The following is a 12,472-nucleotide window of genomic DNA, read 5'->3' as shown; positions in this document are numbered from 1 at the left end:
GGCAGAGCTTGCAGTGAGCTGAGATCCCGCCACTACACTCCAGCCTGGGTGACAGAGCGAGACTCTGTCTCAAAAAAAAAAAAAAAAAAAAAAAAATGCCTGGCTTGGAGGTGAACAATAAATCCTTGGGGAATTCATTTCCTAGAGAATTGTTTAAATAAATCCAAACCTAGATGGAAATTTAGCATTAGAATATTCATTCATTGAATTAGACTGCTTATTACATATGATATTCTACTTAAAATCATGGAATATATAAAATGATTGACAAATCTTGGCTCTGACATTCTTTAATTGTATATCCTTGAGAAAACTAACCTTTCTATGCCTCAGTTTCTCATCTGTAAAATCATTATAACAGCAATGGCTACCCCATAAGCTTGTTAAATTAAATGACATCCTCTGTGTAAGACACTTAGAGGATTACTACTGCTATTATCATTTAAAATAATTCAAAAGACTCTTATTAAAAATATCTAAATGAAGATGAATTAGTCAAGATTTGGTTGAAGATATAATTTCCTGAAACATATAGCCAAATATTTATATATACACACACATATATATAATTTTTTTAATGAAGAGATTATAATGTTGCTATGAAAAGTCAGAATTATTCAATGTACATATGAATTTTAAGAAATGTAAAGTTCACAAGTGCATGCTTAACTAGCTTTTAAATTGTACAATTAAGCAATTTAGAACTTGAATATTTATAGCGGAAATTCACTTTGCTTAATCAGTATTAGAAAGATATTCTTGAATGCTCATTAGTTTAAATGAATTAAGGTAATTTGGGCTGGAAATAAACATTGTGTCTTAGGTAAGTATAAAAGAGGTATCCTACAGTACTGCATATCTACTTTTGACCAAATTAATTTGCTCATCTGGTAGCAATTGCTATTTCCTTTGTGATTAATGCTTAATTATAAATATGAATGGAGGCTGGGCACAGTGGCTCCGCCTGTAATCCCAGCACATTGGGAGGTCGAGGTGGGAGGATAGCTTGAGCCCGGGGCTTTCAGGCCAGCCATGGCAACATAGTGAGATGCCATCTCTACAAAAAATTTAAAAATTAGCTGGGTATGGCAGTGTATACCTTTAGTCCCAGCTACTCAGGAGGCTGAGGCAGAAGGATTGCTTGAACCTGGGAGATTAAGGCTGCAGGGAGCTGTGATCATGCTACTGTACTGCAGCCTGGGTGACAGAGCAAGACCCTGTCCCAATAATTATTATTTAAAAATAAATACATACAAACGTAAGTAGATAAAAAGATTTATGAAAAAATTTCCAAACTATGAAATGCAGCTAATAAACTTCAAAGTGTCCATGCTTGACACTATGGTATGCTTTGATTTAGTAAGTCCTTCAAAAGCACTTTCTCAACACTTGATATGGTTTGGCTGTGTCCCCATCCAAATCTCATCTTGAATTTCCACGTGTTGTGGGAGGGACCTGGTGGGAGGTAACTGAATCGTGGGGGCAGGTCTCTGCTGTGCTGTTCTTGTGACAGTGAATAAGTCTCATGAGAGCTGATGGTTCTATAAAGGGCAGTTTCCCCGCACAACCTCTCTCCCTTTACCTGCTGCCTATGACTTGTTCCTCCTTGCCTTCCGCCATGATTGTGAGGTTTCCCTAGCCACATGGAACTGTAAGTCTAGGAAACCTCTTTTTTTGTAAATTGCCTAGTCTCAGGTATGTCTTTATCAGCAGCATCAAAATGGACCGATACAACATTGAAATATTTATGACACATACCTTGTGAATGGCTGGCATGGAGGGCTCATTAAAATCATATCAAAAGATAATCTGTCAAACTCTTCGAGTGTAATGCCCTGAGGAATGAACATTTGGGGGAACAAAAACATAAAAACGGATAGAATGGGGAAGAAGGAAAATACTAATTATAACTAAATATATCAGAAACTGAAACAGTTTATAATACAATGCTTGTCAAATCAACTTTGGTTAACCAACTTCTCAAAACAATACTGTGAAGGAAGTGGGGCAGTAAACTGAAGCTATAAGAAATTAAGTGACTTCCCCCAAGTTCCCAGCACCAGCCCAGAGCTGGAACAATTGTTTCCTGGATCCTAAGCACATCTGGCCTGTATCACGCCTCAAGTGTAACACTGCTGTTTTCTGGAGTAAAACATGGAGAACCTTATTTTATAATTGACAATTTTCATGGGGATGGGGTCTAGGAAATTTTTAAATACCTACCTGTCAATAATGTTCTTTATTTAGCAAATGTGATATGCAGACCAGTCACCATCCCTTTCATATACATCTGTTAATATATTATCAAATGGAAAAGGGCCTAATTCTCAGATAGCCACAAATATTTGCAGTTGTGTGCAATGAACTTCAAATGATTGTTGACAAGATGAATCAAAAGAATTCCTAATGGGCTAACTAGCTGAGAACTGTGCTATGTTTGCTCCCTTTCTATATCTCAGAAGACAAACACAGGGAAGCACACGTCAGGGGTTTGCCAACTCACATTAAGCACTCTCAGTGCACATCTTTAGCTAGAAACTTAAAGAAATCAGTCCAGAATCAAAACCTTCCTAATTATAACCCACTTTTAAGAAGTTCAAGCACATGAATAAAGCAGGAAAAGCTTTACTCTGAATTCTGTAAAGAGTGAGTTAACGTGGGAACATGTCAGTTGTCTCCATTGTATTAACAGTTTGTGCATGTCTTATCAGTTTTTGATCATAGGATTTTAAATAATTACAGATACATCTGTGAAGATGAAATCAAAATTAGATATTGAAAATTTCCTAAAGCACTTCTCGACTCCGCAGTGCTAAGGAAAGCAATCTGAAAATTCTACACTGAGCAGTCAGCCAGAACACACGGGGCAGGGTATTAGCACATCGCATTCAAGTTCAACAGCCTGTATATACAGGGCCATTATGATAAGCAACTGGACATGGAATGATAACAGCTAAATTCCTAAAACTAAAGTAAAAATAAAACAACAATCTCTCATAGCAATTATTCCAGTGGCATCCTATGTCTTGAATCAAAAGGAAGTAAACAGAGTCAATGTCTCTAATACAGCTAGCCACTAAAAAAGTTACAGCTTTAACAGATTCTTTTTTTATATATACATACTTTAAGTTCTGGGGTACATGTGCACAACGTGCAGGTTTGTTACGTATGTATACATGTGCCATGTTGGTGTGCTGCACCCATTAAAACTCATCATTTACATTAGGTATTTCTCCTAATGCTATCCCTCCCCCACCCCTCCACCCCATGACAGGACCCAGAGTGTGATGTTCCCCACCCTGTGTCCAAGTGTTCTCATTGTTCAATTCCCACCTATGAGTGAGAACATGCGGTGTTTGGTTTTCTGTCCTTGCGATAGTTTGCTCAGAATGATCGTTTCCAGCTTCATCCATGTCCCTGCAAAGGACATGAACTCATCCTTTTTTATGGCTGCACAGTATTCCATGGTGTATATGTGCCACATTTTCTCAATCTAGTCTGTCACTGATGGACATTTGAGTTGGTTCCAAGTCTTTGCTATTGTGAATAGTGCCGCAGTAAACATACGTGTGTATGTGTCTTTATGACAGCATGATTTATAATCCTTTGGGTATGTGCTCAGTAATGGGATGGCTGGGTCAAATGGTATTTCTAGTTCTAGATCCTTGAGGAATCACCACACTGTCTTCCACAATGATTGAACTAGTTTACAGTCCCACCAACAGTGTAAAAGTGTTCCTGTTTCTCCACATCCTCTCCAGCACCTGTTGTTTCCTGACTTTTTAATGATCGCCATTCTAACTGGTGTGAGATGGTATCTCATTGTGGTTTTGATTTGCATTTCTCTGATGGCCAGTGATGATGAGCATTTTTTGAAAATAGTGATTTTTTAATAGTGTAGGCCAAATGATAAGGCAATTAGGCAAAAATTCATCACTAAATTGAACCATTCACAACTTATTTAACCTGGTATTCTAGGTCAATGAAAATGTATTTGGATTAAATAAAGCAGTCACGGAAATACACAGGTTATCTTTAATGACTAAACATTTTAAAGCCAATATGACTATACAAGTTAAGGAAAACACTTTTGCTTTCAGACAATATTAGATCAGGTCAGTGTGCTAACATTGTTCATCCCGTGTTGACTGGCAGGTGTATATGTCCCTCTGCCTGCCTTCTTGCTTATTTTCTCAGAAAGTTTCCTGGCTATTCTTAAACTTAATTTTCATTTGAACTTTAGGAAGAACTTGGCAGATTAGAAAACAACAACTTTTGACTATTTTATTGAAGTTTTAGTGAAAGAGAGCCAACATTTTTACAATATTCAGCCATCCTATCCAAAACCACAGTACGCTTTCATCATTTTCAAGTCTCTTTAACCTCCATATGAATTAGATTTCTTGTTATATAGATTCTTGTGTCATTACTAAAAATAGGAACTTTCTCCTATTATGTTTCCTAGTAGGTTTTTGTTTGTATATAGTATGCAATAGGTTAGCATATTTTTGTAGCCAGCCTCCTTATTAAAGCACTAAGTATTCCTCAGATACTATTTTTGCTTAACTTGTTAGTGTTTTCTGGCATATTCAATCACATTTTTAAATCTCTATTTCTATTTACATGATATTTCTCTGTGTAAGTGCATTAGCTAACAGTTCCACAACAATATCAAGTAGTCGTGCTAATGGTGGACATCCTTGTCTTTTTATTATTTTAGTGAGAATACTTTTAAAGTTTCACCATTTGGTATGTTACTGGGTTTAGACGTGTGTGTGTGTGTGTGTGTGTGTGTGTGTGTGTGTGTGTGTGTGTATGTGTATGTGCAGTCAAGGTCTCGGGCAACCAGGCCAGCAGTCATGCTCTCGGAACATTTGCATACTTAGTCCCAGAGCCTTCATTCCGAGGTCTCCTTATCTGAGGCCTCGAGCAGAATTTCTCTGCCAAGGCCTCCTTGTGTGGGGAGGTGTGGGAAACCCTGAAGATCCTGACAACACTTGAAGAGTGTGCCACCCTGACTCAGTCCCCAGCACTTTTCCACTACTAACCCACCCTGCTTGCCCTTCCCTTAAGGCCAAGGATTCCCTCAACAGTGAGAGGGCCCTCACATCTACACAGATCCATGGGTAAATGGAACCGGGAGAGTGGCGTTGTCTCTGCATTTAGATTCTTGCCAGTGACACCACCGTGAGTGAGTGAAGGCTTAACTCCTTTGTTTTTGGCTTGTTGCCTTAATTAGCTACTTTGATGCTCTGACAGCTGAGCTTTCTCTTTCCCAGCTCTGCTGAGACCCTGACAGTAATAACACCGAATAATGTCCTAAAAAATTGATAGCTTCATTTATCTGCAAAGACATATTTTTTGTGTCTCACTGCCTCTTCCCACTCAAATTACATTATTACTTCTACACTGCAAAGCTTTACAACATTTTCACCTATTTTCTAACCATAGTTTTCCTCCTAACATGGCAGCTTCATTCCTGGGTTTTCTACTTTGATTCATCTCTTGCTTAGCTAGATTAAGTGATGGAGTCTTCTGTTCCAGAAGGGCTCATGGATGTTATATTGTAAGTTTCATTTTAGGAAAATTTTTATCTATTTTTACTAAGAGTTTTTGTTCCACTGGAGTCATTCTCTTCTTCAGAGGCATTAATGATATTTATCATGGATCACTCTGTCTTCGGTAGCTAGCATTTACTCTACAATATGTAACTGGAGAAAGTGAAAAAAGAGATCAGAGATTGTTTTTGAAGCAATAATAGTCAAAACCCCCAAATTTGATGAAAATTATAAATAAGAAAAGCACCACAAGGTCCAAGCACTACAAATAAAGAAAAACATAAAAAGCACATCGAAATAAAACTTTTCAAAACATGTGATAAAGATAAAATCTTAAATGTAGACAGAGAAAGACACAATATATTAAGAGGAATGAAAACAGAAATTATTACAGACCTTAAGTCAGAAATTAAGCAACCCAGCTAACACTGGAAAGTATTAAAAGAAAACAAACAGATTTTTACAAAAATATCTTTCAAAATGAATGCAATCAAAGATTCAGTGGGCCAGGCACAGTGGCTCATGCCTGCAATCCCAGCACTTTGAGAGGCTGATGTGGGAGGATCAGTTGAGCCCAAGAGTTTGAGACCAGCCTGGGCGACACAGTGAGACCCTGTCTCTCCAAAAAAGAAAAAAAAAAAAAAAAATCCATAAAAATTATATTTCACAATGAAGACAAAATAAAACACTTTTTTACTCAAAAGTACCAAGGTAATTTGTCCCTTTCTATATATACCCAACAAGAGACACTAAAGAAGGTTTTTCAGGAAGAAGAAAAATTATATCACATGCAAACTTTGATCTAAAACACGAGGATAAAAAGTGCTGAGGCATGGTGCAGTGGTTCACGCCTGTAATCCAGCACTTTGGGAGACCAAGGCGGGTGGATCATGAGGTCAGGAGATCGAGACTATCTTGGCTAACACAGTGAAACCCCGTCTCTACTAAAAATACAAAAAATAGCTGGGTGTGGTGGCAGGTGCCTGTAGTCCCAGCTAATCAGGAGACTGAGGCATGAGAATGGCGTGAATCTGGGAAGCGGAGCTTGCAGTAAGCTGAGATCAGGCCACTGCACTCCAGCCTGAGCGACCGAGCAAGACTCTGTCTCAAAAAAAAAAAAAAAAAAAGCTGAAAATTGAAGATATATAGATAAATGTAAAAGACTTTTTGTGCTTTTTAAAAGTTCTGTAATAGATATTTGACTACTTAATCCAAAAAATAGTAACAATGTATGTTGGTGGCTATAACATTTTTAGCAGTAAAATGCAAGACAAAATATCAAAATAGACCAGTAGGGGAAATTGGAGGTATACTGTGAAAATTTAAACATAAAGTGGTATAATGTTATTTGAAGGTGGGCTTCCACAAGTAATAGATGCATATTGTAAACCCTAGAGAATCCAATAAGAAAAAAAAAACAAAGATAGATATAGATATGTAGATATTTAAAAAGAAATTTCAGTTTACATTGAATAAATACTATGACTAATTGTCTTAAAAAGGACATTAGTGAAGAATAACAAATTTTTTAAAAATCCAAATAGGCAAGAAAAGAGGGAAAAAGAAACAAAAGACAGATTAGAGAAAAAGAAAACAAGTAACAAGGTAGTTAAATTAAGCTCGACCATATTATAACAAGATTAAATGTAAATGTTACAAAACTCCAATTAAAAGGCAGAGATTATAAGACTGAATAAGAAAAAAGATCCAACTATATTCTGTCTACAATAAGCCTAACTTAAATATAAAAATATAATTAGGATAAAATTAAAAGGATGAAAGTATATGTGCAAACACTTTCAAATAGATAGCCTCAATAACCTTACAGCAATTTGAAAAATTAAATTCATAAACACCTTCCCAAAGGGAAAAAAAAAAAAAAAACAACTCCAGGACCAAAAGGCTTTACTAACAAAATTCTATCAAATGTTTATTGAGGAACTAATATCTGTTCCTCACAAACTCTTCCAGAAAATATGACCCTACTATTATTCTAATACTGAAACCATACTAAAACATTATGAAGAAAACACAAAAAAAATTATGCAGGTAAATGCAAAAATTCTTAATAAAATATTAGCAAACTGGATCCAGTACTACATTAAAAAGATGATTCATCATGACTAAGTAGGATTTATTCCAGGAATTGCAAGATTGATTTAATATTCAAAAAAGTAATTAATATAGTTACCATATTAAAGCATTAAAATGAAAAATAATATAGTCACATCAAAAGATTCAAAAAACACATTTGAGAAAATTCAACACCAATTCATAATAAAAATTCTGAGAAATCAGATGTTAAGGAACTTTCTTAACCTGATAATAGGCATCTACAAAAAACTTTAACATCATACTAAATGACAAATGACTAAATACTACACTCCTAACATCTGGAAAAAAGCAAAGATATCCACTTTAACCCTTTTTAGTTAACATTGTACAACAGATCCCAGACAATGCAATAAGATAAGAAAAAAAAAGTCACAAATTGAAAGGGGAAAAGTAAAATTGTCTTTCAAACAATATAATTGCATATGGAGAAAATCCTTTAAAAATTCATTTTTGCCAGCGAGACTAATATGTGAATATAGAAGCCACAGGATAGAAAGCAATAAACAAAAATAAGTATATTTTTATATGCTAGCAACAAACAATTGGAAAATGAATTTCAAAAAGACTCACCTGTAATAGCACCAAACCCCACAAATATTTAGGGAAAAATTAACCAACATATGTGTGAGACTTATACACTAAGTATTAGAAAACATTGCTGATAAAAACTAAAGAAGACCTGAATAAAAGGAGATAGCATATCTGTGCACTGGAAGACTCCATTTTATTAGGATGTCAGTTCTCCAAAAATGAATCAGTGCAATTTCAATCAGTTTTTTTTTTTTTTAGAAATTGGCAAGCTGATCCTAATATTTACACAGAAATGTAAAGAATAGTGCAGCCAAATTAACCTAGAAAAAGAGAAACAAAAGTTCAAGAACATAACACTGCCTGAATTCAATATATACTATAAAGCTACAGCAATCAAAACAGTGTTACTGGTATAATAATAAACATAAATACTACTGAAGAGAGAGTTCAGAAATAGACCACACATACATGATTTTTTAACATAAAGGCATCAAAGAAATTGATTAGGGAAAGGACATTCTTTTCAGTAAATGGTTCTGGGACAACATTATGTCCCCTTGTAAGAAAACAAATAAATCTTGACCCATACCTCACAATCTACACAAAAAGTAACTTTAAATGTTCAAAGACCTAAATGTAAAACTAAAACTATAAAATTTCAGAAAACAGGAGAAAACTTGAGTAAGCAAAGATTCCTTAGGACACAAAAAACATGTCCTCTACAAGAAAAAACAAAAATGGTAACGTCTGTGTTTTGACAGACATAGTTAAGGAAATAAAAAGAGAAGCTACAGAATTGGAGAAGATATTTGTTATGCATATTTCTGACAACTTAAATCCAGAAAAGATAAACAACTCTCACAATTAAATAATAATAATACAAACACCCAAATAATAAAAATTGGGCAAGAAATTTATTGACAGAGAAGATATACAAATTGCCAATAAGCACACAAAAAGATACTCAACCTCATTAGTCATCAGGGAAATGCAAATTAAAAACCATAATACCACTACATGCTCACTAAAATGGCTAAAATTCAAAAGACCAGCAATATCAAGTGTTGGTAAGGATGTGAAATTTCTCAGTTAAACATTAATAGCGACAATGTAAAACGGTAAAAACACTTCAAAAACTTGGAAAATTTGGTATTTTCTCATAAAGTTTAATAAATTTAGGTATTTATCCACAATAAAGGAAAACTAAGATCCACACAGATTTGAACATATTTGCAACTTTACTTGTAATGGTAAAAAACTAGAAATGATTTAAATGTCTATAATAATGTGAATAGAGACACGTATTGTAGTATATGATAGTCTATTATACAAAATATTACTCAACAATAAAAAAGAGCAAACTACTGATATACAACAAAATATGATGAATTCCAAAACCATCAACACTAAACAAAAGCAGTTCCACTCAAAAGAATTACACTCTTATGATTTTATTTGTGATACACTAGAAAGGGAAAACTTAATCCATAATGAAAAGAAAGCAGATCCATCATCGCCTGGGTTGAGGTTGGAGACTGACGGAAATGTGGCACTAAGAACAACTTAGCATGATGGAAATGTTCTAAGTCTTGATTGTGGTGGTGGTAGTTACACAGTTGATGATTGAGTCGAAACTCAAACTGCCCACTTAAAATTACATACAATAAACTACGTGTTTATTGCATGTAAATTATGGCTTCATGAAAAAATTTGTTTGTAAAATTTTTCATGATAAATTAGGAGAAAAAACACAATTTCTTTCTTTTTTTTTTTTGAGACAAAATCGCCCAGGCTGGAGTGCAGTGACGCGATCTTGGCTCACTGCAACCTCCGTCTTCCGGGTTCAAGAGATTCTCCTGCCTCAGCCTCCTGAGTAGCTGGGACTACAGGCTTATGCCACCACAGCTGGCTAATTTTTGTATTTTCAGTCGAGACCAGGTTTCACTATGTCAGCCAGGCTGGTCTACGAACTCCTGACCCCGTGATCCACCTGCTTCGGCCTCCCAAAGTGCTGAGATTACAGGCGTGAGCCACCGCGCCCAGCCAATTTCACATTATTTTAAAAATAACTCAACATAAATCAGTGTTTCAATACTTGTGCTGAAGTCACCACAGGTGAAAAAGGTTAACCTTGACAGGTTTGCTAAAATAAGAAGGATTCAGTAAAAGCCAATGATTTTCTCCCTTGTTCTTACTGCATACTATATATACTATGTAAGTATTTAATAAAAGTAAATACTTTTTCGAAGTTTGATATCACCACAGAACAAGCATTTAGAAGTCAAGCATATCCTTACATTTCAATTATTTCTCTGAGAGACCAAAATATTGATCTCCCTCTCTATAGCTGGACATTTTTTTTTTGAGACAGAGTCTCGCTCAGTCGCCCAGGCTGGAGCGCAGTGGCACAATCTCGGGTCACTGCAAGCTCCACCTCCTGGGTTCACGCCATTCTCCTGCCTCAGCCTCCCGAGTAGCTGGGACTACAGGCGCCCGCCACCACACCCGGCTAGTTTTTTGTATTTTTAGTAGAGACGGGATTTCACCGTGTTAGCCAAGATGGTCTCGATCTCCTGACCTTGTGATCCATCCGTCTCGGCCTCCCAAAGTGCTGGGATTACAGGCGTGAGCCACCGTGCCCGGCCGCTGGACATTTTTTTTAAAGCATGCTATCTTCTGATAGGATATAAAATGTTAATTCCCTTCTTCTGAACTCTTAAATTTATATATGCTTTATCTTCCAATTAAGCCACCAGAAACCAGTATTTGCCAGTGTTTTTCAATCACATTTCCCTTGCAACATACTTATTAAAACAATGACAATTACTCACTTCAATTGTCTTGGCAAGTAACTGTGTGTGAGGAAAATTATACTTGTATACTTCATTAGCGACAGTGTTGACATCAATGGCAGCCACCACTTGTGCAGGTATACAGCTTTCTGTAATGACAAATGGAGTATCTTGAAAAGAAAAGTCCTTACGTTCATTATAGAAAGAAATCAAAATAGCAGAATTTAGTAATCCATTTCCTTACTTCCTCATGCATTAGCCTGATCTCAGACTGTCAATGGAAGGTCAGGCCTGGGGAAGCCAGGCATGAAGTGAAATATTTGGACGTGGACTTCTGGTTCATCTCTCTAAACAGCATTCCAATGCTAAAGATAAGATTTAAATATTTTAGTGCTTACCTCTTATATTTGCTTTCCTCCCTCATTAAGAGACACACTTATAAGTCAAATAGAAAGTTTTCCTAAGTTAAACCAAAAATTGAAAAGTGAGGCATATTCTAAAAGCCCTATGATTTGGAACTTTATATAAATAAATTACCATTTGTCCTGTACCTTCTCACATTAATGCAAAGCTGCTTCACAGTACCATTGAAAATGCTTTAAGTTTTTTCTTTTTTTTAGTAACAGCTTTATTGAGATGTAATTCACATTTGACAAAATTCACCCAATTAAAGCTTACATAAGTTTTTAATGAGATGAACAATTAATTGGTATCCAAATGTAAATGGTTCATTTACCAACATCTTAAATGTTGACAGACCAGGAGACAATATAAGAAGAATAAGGGAAATAATTATAAAGGAATGTCTTCACTGCCCTTCTGTCTTGCTGGTGAAGAAAAGCATTTTCAAAATGTTTTCAGATTCAGAGAATTCTAGCATATTCTTTAATGTTAGTCAGAATTGGAACTCCACAATTGCAGCCATAGCTGTATTTTAAAATGACCACCCTCTTTCCCCAAACATGTATAAAACCAATTATGTGCATGCCCTGACCCAAGTCAGGAAAAAGTGTGAAGTTTTAAAAATAAAAGTATTTGAGACTTAAGAAAATCATCAGAGAAAACAATACAATATTATATAGTAGTTCCAAGTAGCCATTTCTTTAACACCATTAGCTGCTTAATAGTTAGCTGCTTAGCTTAGCCCAAATATCAAAAAAGGAAAAAAAAAAAAAAAAAAGAATGGTGTGAGAAACTAGGACTCATGCAGCAGACACCCGGAAATAAAAGCAGACCACAGGAGACAGGGCAAGGAGAAAGGCTCACACACACTCAGAAAACAATCATAACTTTCCACTGAGGCCTAGAAGAGATGAAGCCAGGAAGAAAAGAAAGGCACAAATGTCCCCAAGGATTTATACTAAATGGCTGCTAGGCTCAAGACACTCAGCTAGGACCAGTTATCCCCGAGGTATGCTGCTGAAAAGTAGGATTCCCTGTGTGCTGCAAACTTGGTGGTCTAATTAGTAATGCCAT

At 35.8% G+C, this 12,472-nt stretch overlaps 1 protein-coding gene across 3 annotated transcripts in view; it reads right to left on the bottom strand.

Moving 5' to 3' along the window:
* Positions 1-12,472, bottom strand: part of TRDMT1 (tRNA aspartic acid methyltransferase 1) — a 61,214-nt gene that overhangs the window by 21,552 nt on the left and 27,190 nt on the right. For all 3 annotated transcript variants that reach the window (XM_011968098.1, XM_011968100.1, XM_011968101.1), the window contains exons 2-3: positions 11,036-11,145; positions 1,759-1,835 (exon numbers count right to left, since the gene is read on the bottom strand). In XM_011968098.1, coding sequence (XP_011823488.1) covers positions 1,759-1,835; positions 11,036-11,145 — 187 coding nt within the window. The remainder of the gene's footprint in view (positions 1-1,758; positions 1,836-11,035; positions 11,146-12,472) is intronic.

The sequence above is a fragment of the Mandrillus leucophaeus genome, unplaced genomic scaffold (genome assembly GCF_000951045.1).
Source record: "Mandrillus leucophaeus isolate KB7577 unplaced genomic scaffold, Mleu.le_1.0 Scaffold83, whole genome shotgun sequence".
NCBI classification, from domain to species: Eukaryota; Metazoa; Chordata; class Mammalia; order Primates; family Cercopithecidae; genus Mandrillus; species Mandrillus leucophaeus.
This window is presented reverse-complemented; position numbering and strand designations above follow the sequence as displayed.